This window comes from Odocoileus virginianus, chromosome 10 (genome assembly GCF_023699985.2).
Source record: "Odocoileus virginianus isolate 20LAN1187 ecotype Illinois chromosome 10, Ovbor_1.2, whole genome shotgun sequence".
Classification (NCBI taxonomy): domain Eukaryota; kingdom Metazoa; phylum Chordata; class Mammalia; order Artiodactyla; family Cervidae; genus Odocoileus; species Odocoileus virginianus.
In genome coordinates, this window is record NC_069683.1 from 47,936,626 (window position 1) to 47,954,023 (window position 17,398).

General features: G+C 54.6%; 1 protein-coding gene across 12 annotated transcripts in view; it reads right to left on the minus strand.

Moving 5' to 3' along the window:
• CEP164 (centrosomal protein 164) overlaps positions 1-17,398 on the minus strand; it is a 74,712-nt gene that overhangs the window by 8,646 nt on the left and 48,668 nt on the right. For 6 of the 12 annotated variants that reach the window (XM_070473526.1, XM_070473528.1, XM_070473529.1 and 3 more), the window contains 10 exons: positions 14,588-14,673; positions 13,459-13,626; positions 12,631-12,768; positions 10,688-10,825; positions 7,131-7,340; positions 3,418-3,549; positions 3,092-3,308; positions 2,059-2,136; positions 1,768-1,899; positions 1,309-1,431 (listed from right to left, as the gene is read on the minus strand). In XM_070473526.1, coding sequence (XP_070329627.1) covers positions 1,309-1,431; positions 1,768-1,899; positions 2,059-2,136; positions 3,092-3,308; positions 3,418-3,549; positions 7,131-7,340; positions 10,688-10,825; positions 12,631-12,768; positions 13,459-13,626; positions 14,588-14,673 — 1,422 coding nt within the window. Of the gene's footprint in view, positions 1-776; positions 945-1,308; positions 1,432-1,767; positions 1,900-2,058; positions 2,137-3,091; positions 3,309-3,417; positions 3,550-7,130; positions 7,341-10,687; positions 10,826-12,630; positions 12,769-13,458; positions 13,627-14,587; positions 14,674-17,398 lie in introns of all 12 variants that reach the window. The other 6 variants (XR_011490008.1, XM_070473530.1, XM_070473532.1 and 3 more) reach the window with 6 other exon arrangements.

Genomic DNA, 17,398 nt, shown 5'->3' on the forward strand with positions numbered 1-17,398 from the left:
CCAACCCTTCGACCAGAGCCGCCCCCTACCCCCTGCCCTGCCACCTCAGGTCAGTAAGATCAGGGATCCCACCAGGCCTCTGAGGCCGACTCTTGGAGAGAGAGGGCCCGGGACCGTGTGGTCTCGCCCCCCAGAAACCCTGCACCCCCTCTGCTGCTGCTGAAACAACACTGGACAGATGTCCTGAAAAATCCCTGGTGTGGACCCCTGCCTCTCTTACCACCCCCAACACACACAGCCTTCCTTCCTTAAGGGAAGGGGTCTTTACTAAAATGTCACTATTCTTCAACAAGGGCAGAATTGGTTTAGGAAAGGAGTCAACTACATTTTCCTCTGGGCTGCTATTTCTGCCCTGGTGCAGAGTCTGGGATACTGGTTCACGTTTCTGGAGGCATAGCCTAGAAAATGGGGACAGAAGCCCACCCAGCTCTGGGCTAAAGTCAGCCACCAACCCTCCCTGTCGTTCGCCCCAATGTGAGCACGCCAGCGTGGGTCCACTTAGTCATGTACTCTCCCCTCCAAGCCAGAGGCTGAAGAAGGGCAGGTAATATCTAAATATTGGTGGCTCAGACAGGAAAAGCATCTGCCTACAATGCGGGAGACCTGGATTCGATCCCTGGGTCAGGAAGATCCCCTGGAGGAGGAGATGGCAACCCACTCCAGTACTCTTGCCTGAAAAATCCCATAGACGGAGGAGCATGGTAAGCCACAGTCCATGGGGTTGCAAAGAGTCGGACACAACTGAGCAACTTCCCTACTTTCCTTCCCTTGCCAACCTATTTCCTGCAGTCCTGGAATTTCTATTAGGCCTGGAGGCACAGGGTTGGCGGTTAAACCAATCGCATCAGAAGGCTCTGGAGTCAGACAGTCTTGGCTTGAATCCTAGCTCCTCTCCTTCTCAGCCAGGGAGGCTTAGGGGAGTTGCTTATGCTCAAGTCTGTTTCCTGTTTTTAAAATGGAGAGACCAGTAGTATGGACACCCCCGCCTGAGGGTACTGTGAAGACTAAATGAGGTTAACAGGCAAAGAGCTCAGGATGCACCTGGCACATCATATAAGCTCAATACACCTTGGCTGTTATTAACAGGAGAGCAAAGTGCAGCCTGATGGCAGGGAGGCTTTAGTACAAAGGCAAAACCAGATTTCACCACTGCCGGGGGCAAGTAAAGAACGCTTCCACGACCCCTGACCCCTTCTGAGGCCCTCAGGACATCTGGGAAGGACCCCGAGGGGTGGGTGGGGATGGGTGGGTGTGTGTGTGCACGCGCACACACACACACATGTGCACCAGGGGATGGGGCCAAGTCACCTCGGCCTCGTACTGCTGCCTGGCCTCAGCCACCACCTGCTGGTGCTCCTCCTTCATCCTGTCCATCTTCCGCTCATGCTCCCGCTCCACCTCCTGGCGCTTCTCTCTCAGGAGGCCGCTGAGCTGCCGGGCAGGAGGCAGGGATGCGACATGCAGGACTGAGGCTGGAGCAGCACCCAGGGACTGAAGCACTTGAAGGACTCACACAAGTGTGCAACACACGCCCACCTCCCCCAATGTCCCCACATACACACACGGCCACACCCAGCACCGCCTCCCACTCCACTCACGTACAGGGCACAGGGTGGAGAAGGACTTGGCCTCCAGGGAACTAAGGCATGAAAACAGAGCCCCAGCTGAGCCGTCCAAAGCAAAGCAGAGGACCCTCAGGCCAGAATGGCTCGGCCGGCCGGCCGTGACAACGGGCCTCCAGAGCGGAAGGGGTAGACCGGCACGCACCTCCTGCTCGTACTCCAGCACCTGGTATGCTTTGCGATGGGCTCGCTGCTCCGCCCACCCAAGGCTCTCCTGCAGCTGGGCCTCCTCTCTCTGGTGAGCTTCCTCCATCTTCTTCTGGAGGCTGGAGACCACCTGAGGAGGCGCCCGCAGCGGGCAGTGTGACCCTCAGAGAGCCCGACAGAGTAGCCGCGGGTGACTCGCTTCCCAGGGACCCAGCCCCCAGGGCTGCAGGAGAGGGAGGCTAGTGGCAGGTCCAGGCTCTGCCCGGCAGGCAGGGCCGCCGCCCCTCACCTCCCGGTGCTTGGCCTCCAGCGAGGAGGAGAGCCGCTCCAGCTCCTCTCTGTGCTCCCTCTCCAGCGCTGCCACCGCCTGGGGTGCAACACAGGGCCCGTGAGGACCAGGCAGGCTGGCCAGGCTCTGACCCTGGGCCGAGCAAGAGCCAGGAAGACCATCCCCAGTGCCCCCTGAGCTAAGGGGCTGAGGGGAACCGCAGGCACTCTGTGTTCCTCCAAAACAGCTGTCCCTCAAGTCTGCAAGCAAATGGGGACATGGAGGCCAGAGTGGAGGGAACCTTTCAGTGAGGCTTGGCCATGGCCCTTCCACCCTCGGGCCTCTGGGCCAAACCACAGTACCCAGGCCACACTCCTGCCTGTGAATAAGGGCCAGGAGGCCTGGAGGCTCAGCACCGTCTCCCTGAGCACGTGCAGCACAGTGACATCCTCCACAGGTTCCCTAGGCCTGGGAACTGACACTCCACCCAGAACCAAAATAAAACGCCAGTTCCACTTGACCTACTACCTACTTCAGCCTCTTACCTAGAGACAGACCACTGGATGGGAGGGACAGGGAGTAAGGACAAAGGAGAACAAACCCCTCTGAGTGAGCCGGCCTCTCGCTCTGAGGCAGGGGAGGGAAGGAGAGAGATGAGAGGTCATCACAGCTGCCCCTCAGGGACGAGGACGGGGACGCTGCACCTTCGTCCCAAGACCTGTGGTCTGGTTTCAGATCTTTCAGTCATGGAGTCTTTCCAAACCCCCGGGTCCTTTCCCTTCAAACTTCTTCTCTGCTGCTGACAACTCCCAGCAGGCCCTGGAGGGGGGCCTCTGGACCCCACTGTGCCCTCTGTCTGCTGTGGAGACCAGGGCAGCATCTGCTCTGAGACGAGTGGGCTCCACATGGGCCCAGACAGCCGGACCAATATCTCCGTGCCCTTTCTCACAGACCCCCGCGCTACTGGCTCCCCTGGGCACCAAGGCTGGCTCTTGTTCTTCCTCAGCACCCAGCCCCTCCCCAGGGACACAAGGGGGTGGATGGGGGCACTCACTTCTTTCCTCTCCCCTTCCAGCTGCTCCCTCAGCTGCTCCAAGGCCCTCTCCTTCTCCACGTTCAGGGCAGCCTGCTCTCTCTTCTCCGAAGCATCCATCTCTTCCCTGAGCTGCTCCAGCATCTGCCTGCTCCTCTCTTCCAAGCTGGCCCTCTCGGCCTTCTGCAGAGACTCCAGCTCTTCTCGAAGCCTCTGCAGGGAAGCCTCTTGCTCGGCCCTGGGCAGAAAAAGAGGTGGGGGTGGGTCTGGGCACTTATGCTGGGGGGTGTGGGTGCAGAGAGGGGAGAGCCTCCGGGGAGGCCGGGCCGCCGACAGCCCACACTCACCTGATTTGGTCCTCATCAGCCTCTGAGCTGGACTGCACCTGGGCGCGAAGCCGGGACAGCCTCTGGCTCTCCTGCTCTCTCATCTGGGTCTCCTCCTCCTCGGTGGCTCTCTGCAGCTGCTCCTTCAGGGAACTGCAAAGCAAAGGCAAGTTTGTTGGCGGGACCACAAGGCCTTCTCCCTTCTACACCTAACCCCTGGCTCTCAGCCTCCAAAAGCCTAGAGCCTGCTTGTGAAGCTTCCTACATCTTAAGAACAAGCCTAACCTCAGCCTCTGGCTCCTGCTGCCTTTAATACCTCCCAGGGCGAGAGGGGCTATGAACTCCACCTGCCCTTTGCCACAGGAAGCAGATTACAGGCTCCGTGATCCCAGAACAGCATTTCTGCCAAAGGTTCTCCTCTGCCTCCAGGTGGGAGGCATTTACTCAAGCTTGGATCCAGTCTGACCCCAACCTACCTCTGGCCACATCATATGAGCCAGCACCTCCAAACCCCACCACACTCCTCCCTGCCTCCTGGCCTTTGTTCAAGCCAGTTCTCTCATTGAGAATGCCCTTTCCTACCTGACAAACCCGTGTTCCTTGTTCAACACCCATCTCCCTCCTCTCAAAGCCTTTCCAACTCTCCCCAAGCTCACCAATCCTCTTTCAGCTCCCATCACGCTTTATATGGAGACCTTTCTTATCCATGCCGCTCTGTGCCATGCATAACATCACACCAGAATTCAGCCTTTGTACGTGTGTTTTCTTTACAAGTGTGGGAGCGTCTCGAGAGAAGGAATCTTGCCTTAAAATCTGCTATCTCCCAAGTGCCAAGCACAGTAACAGAAATGGAAGTAGGGACTCCATGAATGCTGGCTGAATTTGGGCAGTATCACCCAGGCCCAAACTATAAGCAAGTTCTGATTATCTGTGAGGAGTCCCTTATTCACAGACCAACGAGATGGTGACCATCTCATCCCAACCAGACAACCCTTGCGCGGCCCGCACGTGACCAGGGGCTGTCATGTGACCAGTGCTGCACACTCAGGGAGTTCAAGCCTGAGAAAAACATGATTCAGAAGACAATCTCTCGGAAAAGCTTCTGCAGTGAATTCCAGAGCCAGAAAAGACCGGATCATTCTCTATTTTCAGCTATCAACACCACTGCTCTCTTCCGTAATGATAGAAAATTTAAAAGATTCTTCCTGCTAGATTCCCCAGAAACCCTTTCTCTTTGTCCCAAGGCTAAATTTTACACATATCACCACAGAATGGAAGGTCTTTAACAGTTAAGTCCTGCATTTTACAACACTCTCCTCTCTTCATCTTACAACTAAACTCAGTCTGTTTCATAACTTAAGAAACTAAGCGTCAGCCTGCCTGCCTGCCTTCTCATTCAAGAAATATTTGCTACAAGGTCTGCTGTGGTTTCCAGAAATTTCCACCAAGTGGTAATTTCCCAGGAGAGAGGAGACCCTAGCCCTCAGAAAGGCTCATGTGTAAATAGAAACAGGGTTCTCATGACAAACTACTTTGAAGAAAGCCAGGCAAGGCGCTGCCCACAGAGAAATCACTTAGTCAAGACCACCAACAGTGTACTGATTTCAGCTGAAAATATAACCAAGAGCCAGCTTTTACTGAGCAACTATCATGCTTTAGGCCCTGAGTCAGATACTTTTCAACAGGCTGGTTTTCACTATAATTTAGGAGGGCTCTGGGAGGCCCCTCTGAAGTTGGGGAGCTAGGGAAGGGACAGAGAGCAGTCAGCACAGCCCAGGGTGTCCAGGGAAAGAGAGGAGCCTGGTGGGGAGATCCCACCAGTATTTCTTCCCAGGCACTGCCTCTCAAGGTAAGCTGAGTCACACTCTATTTGGGGGCCCCCTCCCCAAGTTCCAGGTGGCTAGAAGAGGAGGATGCCTGGGACCATCTATACTTTGGGGTGCTCTCTGGCAGGGGGACCCAGGAAGGGTGACACAGGATGGACCCTGGTCAGCAGAGCCTGTGTTGGGCTAATGAGAGAGACTGTCCCCAAGCCTCCGGGCAGTTGGGTGCTGGTTTTCTGTTAGTTTCTCTAAATTAAGCATAAATATTTTATACAGTCTTTGCCATGTATGATATAAAAATAGTAAGTCTACAGCACTTTGGGATCTTCTGTCCAAGAGGACAAGATTCAGCCTTTAGCTTAACTGCCAAGTAAGTGAAACATATTAACATCTTTTCGTAGCACTTTCCCCATCCTGGGACTGTGACAAAGATGGTTTATGACCCTCTCAATATCCATTCTCCCACTATTCTTTACTAAGAGAACCCTAATTTTATTTTCTCAGGCTCAGAGACCAGCTAGAGGACTACATTCCCCAGTCAACTTTGCACCCTTTGCAAGCAGGAGTGGCCAGTGAGATATAAACAGAAATTATTGGGTAAAGTTCCCATGAAAGTGCCTTTGAAGGGACTGAATGAGCTAGAAGGGGCCCCCTATACTTCCTGCCTGGAACACATACGCTGGCTGGAGATCCAGCAGCTACACTGGACTGTAAAGAGAGCTTGAGAGTAAAAGTCAGCACTAACGATGACAGAGGGATTAAAGGACACCTGGTGACGCTTTACTGTGGAGCTGTCATGCCAGCCCTCAACTGCCTTTTCCTATAAAAACCAGAACTCCAGCACAGAAACACACAATCCTACACACACAAGCCCAGCTTAAGCTTATGTGCTGCATTTGTCGAGGGCCTGCCAGTCACCTATTCAAAGAGTAGGAACCCAAACAGAAACTTCTGGGTCCTGGGCAAGAGCACCTCACACCCTATCACATGGTCCCTACCAATCTCACTGGGTCCCCACAGGGCCCTGACTCCCAGGAGAGAGGATGTCATAGTCATTAGGAAAACAGGTCTGGGACTTCCCTGGTGGCACAGTGAGTAAGAATCCAACTGCCAATGCAGGGGACACTGGTTCAATCCCTGATCAGGGAAGATCCCACACATCAAGGAGCAACTAAGCCATGTGCCTTAACTACTGAGCCCATGCCCTAGAGCTTAGGAACCACAACTACTGAAGCCTATATGCCCTAGACCCTGCGCTCCGCTGCAATAAGAGAGCAGCCCCCACTCACCGCAACTAGAGAAAGCCTGTGCAAAATGATGACAACCCAGTGCAGCCAAAAATAAAATACATAAAAATTATTTAAAAACAAAAACAGGGGACTTCCCTGGCAGTCCAGTAGCTAAGACTCTGAGCTCCCACTGCAGTGGGCACAGGTTCAATCCCTGGTCAGGGAACTAAACTCCTCCATGCTGCATGGTGCAGCCAAAATAAAAAAAAAAAAGAATGGTGTTTGAAAAAAAAAAAAGAAACAGGCCCTGGAGACAAACCACCTGGACTGTTAATCCAGGCTCTGCTGCTTATGAGGCTCCATACCTTGGACAATCTTCCAAGAGAGGGTAGCCTTAACCTTCCTGTGCTTCAGCTTCTTCATCTATATTATAAATTCTACAAAATAGACGATGACAACACCTCATAAGGGCCATTCCAAGGACTGAACGCGTTAGCAGACATAAAGCACATGGATCAGAGTAATCTCTCAAAACATACCAGCCATCCCCATTACTATCATGCCTCTCAAGTCCCTTCCCAAAAAAAGGAAAGGCACGGGTCTTGGCCAGGGAGGAGTCGTCCTGGAGGGGCCCAGGCATCCCCGCGGCGGCCAGCATGGCTGGGCCAGGGGGCGGAGGTACCTGAGCGCCCTCTCTTTCTGCTGGTGAAGCTGCAGGGCCTCCGCCTCCTCCTCCCGCCACAGCTTCTCCCGCAGCCGCTGCATCTTCTCTCGCTTGGACTCCAGGAGCCGTGTCTGCTCGTGCTCGAGCTCTCGGGCCACCGCCTCTTCCGTGGCCTCAAGCGCGGCCTCTGAGAGCTGCTCCCGGGGAGCCACGGGCTCTGCAGATCGCCTGCCAAGGGCGGGAGCAGCGTCTCACTTGGTTTACTGTTCACCCACCTTCTGGCACCAGGGTTTATACAGATACCGAACAGTCCACACGGAGCCCTAACGGAGGGCCTCCGGTCAGGAGTCGTATGTGCATGTCAGGTCGCCTGAGGGCGAGCAGCAAGGCTACCCTCTCGAACACAAGGGCAGCATCTGTTCCAGAGGAGCGGCCCCCAACCTTTCTGGCCAACCTTTCTGGAACTGGTTTAATGCAAGACAATTTTTCACAAACCAGGGGTTGGGGGGTGGTTTGGGGATGATTCACGTGCATTACATTTACTGTGCACTTTATTTCTATTATTACCATATCAGCTCCACCTCAGGTCATCAGGCATTAGATCCTGGAGGCTGGAGACCCCTATTCTATACGATAAGCTCCACTGTGGCTGTGTGAGGGAGGGCCTGAGTGCCTAAGGGGTGGGTGATGCATAGGAGGCTCTCAGGCGACTGGGTAGGTTGTGGCCGGAGTGAACACCCCGAGACATGGCTGAGGAGCTGGCGGCAGGAGAAGAGGGCAAACTTCTGTCCCTCATGGACTCCCCCCAAGTGGGTTCGTGGCCCCAGTTCCATCTCCTACCAGGGCTCTCCCTGTTACGTGAGGCTCATGCCAGCAGTTTGGGGAATCCCCAGAGGCTGCTCCCTGACTCTCAAAACTGAACAGCGGTCAACGCTTATGAGCCAGCAGGAGAAGCAGCAGCATGTCTCCTAGCCCTGAGGCCCAGAATAGTCCATGGAGGACCAGGAGTGCCCAACCTCTTTCCACAGTGCCAAGAGAGCCAGGCAGGAGACCCTTCCCTAAGCCAGAGAGAGTAGCAGAGGCACATCCGAAATGCCAGGCTCCGTATCTCCTTAACAGTGCCACAACTTCATCTGCTTAGAGTGAATTCACCGTGTGGAAATAGGTAAAAGGAATTCTGACTGGGATGCAAAAGGCAGGTGGTTAGATAAGGAACAATGGAGTTGGTTAAAGAGATGTCTACAAAGTCATGAAGGTTGTTCTGCTGCACATATTTTGGCTCTTGAAGGAAACAGCCAAAGAGAAACCCCAAGAACATTTTAAGCAATGGAAACATAAGTGGGATAAAGTATTTTGCCTCCCAGAGTGGCTTTCCTAAAGGCAAGGACGCGTGTGCAGTCCCAGGTCCTTAAATCTTACATTAGAAATTGGTCTGGCCACGCAAGCACCACCTTCTCCCGCGATGATCAGCCTGTGGCAGGGCCTGGCACCATGGCCGAGTGGACCACAGCAGCATGCAGGCAGGGTCTGAATCAAGGAGGGGTGGAGACAGGGTCCAAGAAGGGAAGCAGCCTGCCCGGGATGCAGAAGCCCCTCCGCCCTCAGCTCCCGCTTTGCAGCAGATGGAAGGCGGCGGGTGGGATCAGACTAGCACAGCAGAAGGAAAGGAGGGCTCTGGAATTCCCTTCCAGCCCCTTAAGGCCAGAGACAGAAGAAACACACAAAAGGCTACCCAAGTCTCTGAAAAATTGAGATCCTTCCTAAAATCGTGACTCAGACCAGAAATGGTCCTGAGCTCTGTCTTCAGCTCCCTTCTGCTCCCAAGCCCGTTTCCCTCCTTCCAATTCCTGCTTCCTCTCAGTCCCCTGACGCAGCCCAGACTGAGGCAGATGTAAGATGTAGCCACCATCTCCTCTGAGAATCCTGCCCTGGAAAGAGCCTCCCCCCAACCCCGCCACCGCCGCAGCTCTCCGCCTCATCAACCCTCCAACTCATTTCCAACCTGAGCTGAAAACATCTTTTTTTCCCTGAGATAGTACCTTTTAATGTCTCCCTTCCCTGCGGGCTGCGGAGCTATGTGGGGCCCTAGGGACAGATGCTGCGAAGAGACAGAGCACCAGCCGGCGTGACCGCGTGCACCCAGGCTGCACGCACCGGTGAGCCTGCCTGCACGCCTGGCATGCAGGCAGATCGGGGCTGCTTTGCCAGCGGGCCTCTTCGCTGTGTCCCTGTTTTCAAGACTGAGTATCCCAAACTCCCAGCTTAGGTCCAACGCGGTCAATAGTGAGCCTGAAAGATCTATGACACGCCTGGGAAGTCAAAGCCTCCAGGGGAAGAGGCAGGTCCGATTTCTAGGCCACTCCTCAAGTATCACCATCAGTGAGACCCAGTTTCCAACAGCGAGTGGCTGAGAGGAGGCTCAGCAGAATGTCGTTTCAGGCTGCCAGCCGAGTTACTCTGAGACATTCGAGGGAAAGCGAGGAGGGACGGGCAGGGAGGGAGGAGAGGGTGGAGGGCTGTGGTACCCAGAGTCCTGACGCAGCCGTGCCACCACTGAAACTCGGATCGCTATCAGGGATTCTGTCTCCACTCATTTTCAACCCAGTGGTTTTTGTTTGTTTTTTAACTTTTTATTTTATACTGAAGTATTAGTTAGTCCCTCAGTTAGTCCCTCTTTGCAACCCCATAGACTGTGCCGACCAGGTTCTTCTATTCTCCAGGCAAGAATACTGGAGAATATTCCCTTCTCCAGGGGATCTTCCTGACCCAGGGATCAAACCCGGGTCTCCTGCATTGCTGACAGATTCTTCACCATCTGAGCCACAAGGGAAGCCCATTTTATTTGTGGTATAATCAATTAACAGTGCTGTGACAGTTTCAGGTGGAGAGCCAAAGGACTCAGCCATACTCCCCTAAACCCCCCTCTCATCCAGGCTGCCATATAACACTGCATAGGTCCTTGTTGGTTATCCATTGTAGATACAGCAGCATGTACCTGTCCATCCCAAGCTCTCTTAGCTATCCCTTCCCTGCAACCGTAAGTTCATTCTCTAAGTCTGCAAGTCTCTTTCTCCAGCCCAGTGGTTTTAATGCATTTGCCTTCTCTCTCTACAAACACCTGATGAAGGATGCTGGGAAGACAGAGGGAAGGATACGCTTATTTCCCAGACCCAGGCCTCCCAGCCATAAAGCACACACAGCAGCGGCTGCTTGCTGGCCCCACCTGCACTCTGACCTCCCTGTGCTCCTAACCCCTCCTGATTCTGCTTGACAACATCCATGCAGGTGACAGACTCTCCTAATCATGTTTTTTATTCTCTATATTTTACAGTGTTACAATATCTGAAGAAGTTGGCTGGTCAAGGAGAGGGTGCCCCTCCCCAGACCAGGCAATCTTTATAGACAGCAAAGGGAATATGTCTTTCCTAAGCAAACCACCCCTATCGTCTCTTAATCTATTTCCCATGCCCCAGATCACCCAGGGCCGGGCCCCAGGCAACCAGAGACCATGCCCAGAGCCCAAAGCCATCCAAAATTATTCAAACTTCCCCCTCTACAGTCACTTGAGTACTCACCCCGCCTCACCCACTGCTTCCCAAGAAAACCCCAATAAGAGCTTCGGGTCTTGCTCTTCCTTCTCACTTCTTTCCCCTCCTGACCAACTCTGGTCCTTCTCCACGTGGCCCCGCCTGGCAGGGCATGCCCTCTTCTCTCTGGAAACATAAGGAATAAATTCTTCTTTCAGTGGCATCGGCCCCTCTGTGTTGTCACTCAGTCACCTCTGCAAATTAAAATTCCATGGATACAAATGAAGCACAGAGTCACTTCCCCGTGAAACCCAGAGAACAAATCCATTCTGAAGCCAGCTGTAAAGGTCAATAGCAAGGAAGTTCTAGAGCCTGAGAAGACTCCAGGAAAGGAGCAGAAGACATCTCCTAAGAGTACCGTGTAAACTGAACCTGTGGGGTCAAGGGGAGGGTGGCCCAGCAAGGACAGCCTCGCAGGGACAGGAGGAGAAACACAGGGAAGAGGACTTGTCAGCCCGGGTGGCCGGGAGGAGCCTCACCGCCCAACTTCTCTCCCAGAAGCCCTGCGAAAACGCCCTCTGACCCCTGACCTCTGCCCAGAGGGTCCTGTTTCTGAAGCCCGCTCACCTCCTGTCCTCATCATAAGCACCCTGATCTGGCTGTCCACAGCCAAGGAGACCAGGGAAAGCCATGTCACTCCCCAGGGGCAGCGCTGTCACCCGCGCTGGATGGGCTGGATCACCACCTGAAAAGGGGGCCGGCCCTTCCCTACATCACTCCCTCAGCACGACAGAGTGCTACAGGAGAACGTGCCTTCTCGGTCCCGCCAGCCCTCGGCGACACTTACTGTGAGCAATCAGTGCGTGAACCTGTCTGCTCAACAGTCAGCCCCAATCCTGAGGACTCTTAATCCTTTACTACTGCTCAGCTCACAGGCGGGAAAAACTGTATCACCCTGAAACCCCGGCACCACGCAGGGAAAAGACACAGTGGCTGCAGACCAAGAGACAGAAGTCAAGGGCTCCAGAGACTAGAATCTAGATCTAATTCTGCGATCGACTAGCAATGTGACCTTGGGCAAATCCCTTTGCCCCTCTGAACCTCAGTTTCCTCATCTGTAAAAGGGGTGAGAGAGGGGGAGAAGAGCTAAAGGGTTTCCAAGTTTTAGAAGTGCAACAGTGTAGGTGAGCTGTGAACCCAGGCACAAAAGATCTATATTGTGTACTGGATAATTCCATTCAAATGAAGTCGGGGAACAGGAAAAATGAATCTATGGGACAGAAGCCAGAAGAGTAGTGATCTGGGGTGGGTGGACTGAAAGGAGAGGAGCCCGAGGAAGCTTACAGGAGGGACAGAAATGTTCTAAAAGATCTGGGAGGTTGTGACACGGTGTGTAAAAAGTGTGAGTCACTCAGTCAGGTCCGACTCTTTGCGACCCATGGACTGCAGCCCACCAGGCTCCTCTGTCCATGGAATTCTACAGGCAAGGATATTGGAGTGGGTAGCCATTCCCTTCCCCAGGGGATCTGTCCGACCCAGGGGTTGAACCCAGGTCTCTGCATTGTAGGCAGATTCTTTACTGTCTTGAGCTACCAGGGAAGCCTGTGATATGGTCCACATGTATATAAACATTCATTGACTTGTACAATTCACGTGTACATACAACCAGGTACATAAATACCTCAATAATTTTTTAAAGGAAAACAATGCTTGATAGAGCAGAAAATGTGGTTGACCAGGTTTCTGCTAAGGACCCAGCAGGTGCTCTGCCCCCTCGCTTCCAGCCTCATACCCTAGGTGCTGACGAGGGGAGCCCTGAGGGCTGCTTAGGGGTCAAGGCTGCACACAGAACCAAGGGTACACTCACTTTCCCCCCACTCCACTCCTTGAGCCAGGGCCAGAGCACCCTCTCCCCACCACCCAAGACGGGATAGGCACTAAAGCAACCCACACAATGGAGGACAGGGACAGACATGGAAACTGGCCCTTACACCTCTGGAGAGCCTGGCGGGGTGGGGCTGACCGCCACCTTCTCCACGGGCTCTTCCTGCCCAGGGCCCGGCCCCTCGGCCTGGGGATGCCGTTCCTCGCCCCTCTCGTGGGTGGCAGGTAGGCTTGGGAGCGCCTCCCTTGACAGCAACAAGGAAGGAACTGCGTTAAAACCAGCGGAAAGTGAGAGGCTCCCAGGTGTACCCCGCTTGGGGCCAAGGGAGGAGGCAGCCCCAGCAAGACGTGCGGTCTCAGGCCCCAGGCCTCAGCTCCGCTGCCCACTGCCCCACGCAGCAGGGGCTCCGTGGGTGCTGCTGCTCTGCCTTCACAGTGATTCATTCCAGCCGAGTGAGCTCTCAGGCCAGCGCCTTTCTCATTCTGGGGAAGCCTGGGGCACCGCACCTCCCTGACCTGGGGCCCAGCACTAGCAGGGCTCCATCCACCCCCGGGGCTTGCTGAATGACTAGCGGTGGGATGATCAAGGGGAAGAAGGGGGCTGGCAGGTGGGGACCAGGAGACATGGCCGCCCCCCTAAGCAGGAACTGTCCAGCCCGGGTGACAGCAGACTCTGCCCCACCCCCTGGCAGGGGGCAGCTGGGTCAGAAGAGATACTTCCTTGTGCCAGAGTTTCTAAGCTCCCCTAACCAGTCTGTGCACCCCGATTGTAGCTGCAGGCTGCAGACTAGAAAGAGGGAGATTTCCTCCCTCCTCAGTTTATATGAAGCACTAACCAGAAACCTCCATTGCTGCTGCTTAGGCTGCAAACCCGCCCCCTGCTCTCCCCACCTCTCCAGACCCACTGCCCTGAGAGGCTTCCGGCCGGCCCTTACCTCTGCAGGGAAACAGAGGGTGGGGGGCTGCCCAGAGAGCCCTCCTCAGGCTCTGCTGCCTCCTTCCGCTCAGGCTGCCCCTCTGGGGCCTGCGGAGGCCCTTCGTCGGTGGCCTGGCTGTGAAGGAGACTCTGGAGCCGCTCCTCACGCAGAAGAGGGGGAGATAACCTGAGCAGAGAGCAGAGTCAGGGCCTCCACTCGCACAGCAGCAGGAGAACTGCAGAGTGGAGTATGTGGACCCAGGTCCATGCTGCCTCCAGGCTGGACCCCAGTCCTGGCCCCACCTCCATGGAGAGCCCATGGAGGGCAACACAGCCAAAAAAGCAGGACGGACAAGCTCCCTACTGAGCTCACCCTCTGCCTGGACTGGACTCAGCCCTCCCAGGTCCATAGGCTGCATTTGCATGGCCCAGGAGTGACATCTGGGTGTATCTATCCCCACCATCCCTGGGGTCTGGGAGTGGGGGGAGTGATGGAAGAATTAAGCAGGAAAGAGGAAGAAAAATAGAAGCCAGGCTCAAATGGTCACTCTATAGAAAATACATGAAGCTGCAGCTTTGAGGAAGTAAAAATGCTGATAGCTTTTCAAGGTTCAAAAAGTAGAATGACCACCCCCTTCCCCTGCCAGGGTGGCAACCCTTCTCTTTCGTGGGCCCAGGCCTGAGAAGCTGGAAGCCCCTGTCTCTCAGTCTCTCTCACTCATATACACACACACAGCTGCAGCCATTTCTGATGTGGCTAGGCCTGGCTCAGAGCTCTGAGCTGCAGCACCGATCCTCTAGCATGGTCCCCCAGACCTCTAGCAGACTATCCAGCCCTGACCCATGACCAGGGACACACGAGGTTGCATTCAATTGGGTGAAGAGGACAGAGCCCTGGCCCCACAATAATGCTGTGGCCACAAAGTCCACCAAACACTGCAGCAGTACCTCCCACTTCTGTCTTGGTTTGCCTGTGCATGTGCGCGCACGCACACACACATGCGCGCGCACACACACACAAACTCTGCAAGGCCATCCAGTGAGTTCATCACTGGAGCACACTGAGGCATGTAGGCCAAAGGCAGGAATTCTGGCCCCAAGTCCACGCCATCCCAAAGTCCCCAAGGGCCACCTCCCACGCACAGTACCTCTCTGAGCCTCCAGACTGCTTGCTCTGCAGCTCCTCTTGGCTGGACTGGCTGGCATCCTTGTCTTCTCTTCCAAACCTCTGGGCCTGCAGACAAGCAGCAGTGGAAAGTGTACACTGGGGTAGGGGTCTGCATCAGGTCCTTTAATCCTCCAGTCGACGCCCATGCCAGGAGGCGGCACTGAGAGGTGGCTCTTGGTGGGAGAGGACCACTCGGGATGCAGAAGAGAAGGCCTGTCTACTGTACAAGGAAGCCCCTGCGGCTCGGGCTAAGCCCCCAGGCTCACAGCTGCTTCCAGAGCCGGCCTTGCTGCCCTGCGGAGGATGAGTCCGACACCACAGCCACTGCAGGCAGAGTCAGCAGCCACAGGCTGAAGGAGGACACACAAGAAAAAGAAAATCCTGCCTCCTGCAGGTGGAAACATTCACTGCCAGCTGCAGAGAGAAAGCAGAGACGTCCGTGAACACCCCAAATCCACAGGCCCCCAACCGCCAGAGCCACTGATCATCCGGAATGCTGAAATTCAGTGAGCAGGACTGGGGACGGCAGACAAAGTGCATCAAAGAGGAAATCTGGAGAGGTGGAGACGTGGTGAAACGAGAGACAGATGAGAAGGGCACCGTGAGGGCAACCGGAAGGGAGGAAGACGGAGCGCTCCTTTGCACCATTCTGAGATGCCCCGACACCCAGGTGCCATCAGGAGACAGTGACACCCCCTTCCTAATCAGGAATTATACCTGCCAGACAGTGCAAAGAAGCAACGAAAAGAGTCAGGCCCAAACCTCATTTTAAAGTTTGGGTGTCTGGGCAAAGTTAGCAAGCTGGTGAAAAGGACTATTCTTAATACATTCACCAATTTTCTGCAGGGGTGAGGTGACAGGGGTATAGCAGTGCAGTCAGCCTGGACTTAACCCTTAGTTCCAGCACCTCCTCCACTACAAAATGGGATCGCAGGGCTTCCCCTGGGCTTCCCCGGTGGCTCCATGGTAAAGAATTCGCCTGCAATGGAGGAGACGCAGGAGACACAGGTTCAATCCCCAGGTCGGGTGGCTCAGTGCAGGAGACACAGGTTCCGTCCCTGAACTGGGAAGATCCCACACGCCCACAGCAACTAAGCCTGTGCGCCACACTATTAAGACTGTGCTCTAGGGCCCAGGAGCCGCAACCACTGAAGCCCCCACACCCTGGAGCCGGTGCTACATTCAACAAGAGAAGTCACCAGTCACCGCAATGAGAAGCCCACGTGCTACAGCTAGAGAGGGGCCCCTCTTGCCACAACGAGAGAAAAGCCCACGCAGCAATGAAGACCCAGCACAGCCAAAGATAAATAAATAAAATTATTTTGTGAAAAATGAGATAGTGAACCACAGTGTACAGGGCTTTTAGTGGGGATTAAATGAGATCATATACTTTAAAGCCCAACTCAGGCCCAAAAAAGGCATGCTACAAACAAGAGCTCTCCTCACACTCCTCCTCCTCTCCCCCAGCCTGGGGGGAAAAAAAAAAAAAACAAAAGAAACCCAGCTTCGTCAGTGCCAGTCCCCATCCTAGGACCTACACTCCTTCTGTCACACTCACGGGGGCCCCATCTGTTCCGGCACACAAGGGTTAACAGGAGAGGTGAGGCTGGAGACAGCCCACTCCATCTTCTCCGGCGGGGTTCTGGCCGCGCTGGCACACCTCTGTGTCCCCAGCCCCATGCCCGCAGCCCCCCACGTCTCTCCACTGGCAGCCTGAGCCCCAGCAGCTGTGGCCGACTCTGCCATCTGGATGGGTGAGGAAGGGCAGGGTCTGAACTAAAAGCCAGCTCCCCCCAAATTACATTAAAAATAGAAACGCTGCCTGGGAGTGCCTCCCGGTGCCCGCAGCAGAAGGGCTCCCTGCCAGCGCTGCCATTCCTGATCGCATCAGCCGGGCAGAGCCCACAGACAATGGCAGGGCGGGCGTCCTTCTCCCACCCCGCCTCCTCCCCTTCCAGGACTCAACTTGCAACTTGTCTTCCCTACAGATCACACCATGCTTAGCAGAGAGCTGCCCTCCCACAGGCCAATCTATTTCACAAACTAAAATATAAGATGGGTAACAAGGTTCAGTGATCATAATAAATATTGGGGGGCTGAGAATCAGAAAGGATGAGCTGCAGACAATGTCTGTTTCCTTCCTGATTCACCTTTCTGCTAGAAACTCAGGAGCCAGAGAAAAGGGCACACCTTGGGCAAGTACCCACACAGAGGCCCTTTGAGCAGAGTTTTACTTGCTCCCTAGAACTTTTTGCCCCAGAAAGGGAGTCAAAGGAACCAGGCAAGGCCATCAGGCACATCAGCACTCTTCAGAACGAGGAAACGCATGCCTGTTCTAAGCCTCTGGCCTAAGATTGCTCAAGACACCTCTTCCCCAACCTAAACTCAGCTCTGGGGTTTTGTTTTTGTTCACAATTCAGTCTTCACTTAAGTAAATCACAGGGACTTCCCTGGTGGTCCACTTTTTAAAAACCCTCCAAGGAAATCTGTCTGTTTAAAAGCCCCACAAGGGCTTCCCTTGTGCTCGGCTGGTAAAGAATCCGCTTGCAATGAGGGAGACCTAGGTTCGATCCCAGGAAGATATCCTGGAGAAGGGAAAGGCTACCCACTCCAGTATTCTGGCCTGGAGAATTCCATGGACTGTATAGTCCATGGGGTCGCAAAGAGTCGGACACAACTGAGCGACTTTCGCTTTCTTTCACTTAAAGATTCTAATATTGGCCAGATTTTGGAGTCAGAGCAGTGGAAAATCACCTTGCCTAGCCAACTCGGTAACTTTCCCACTTACCTG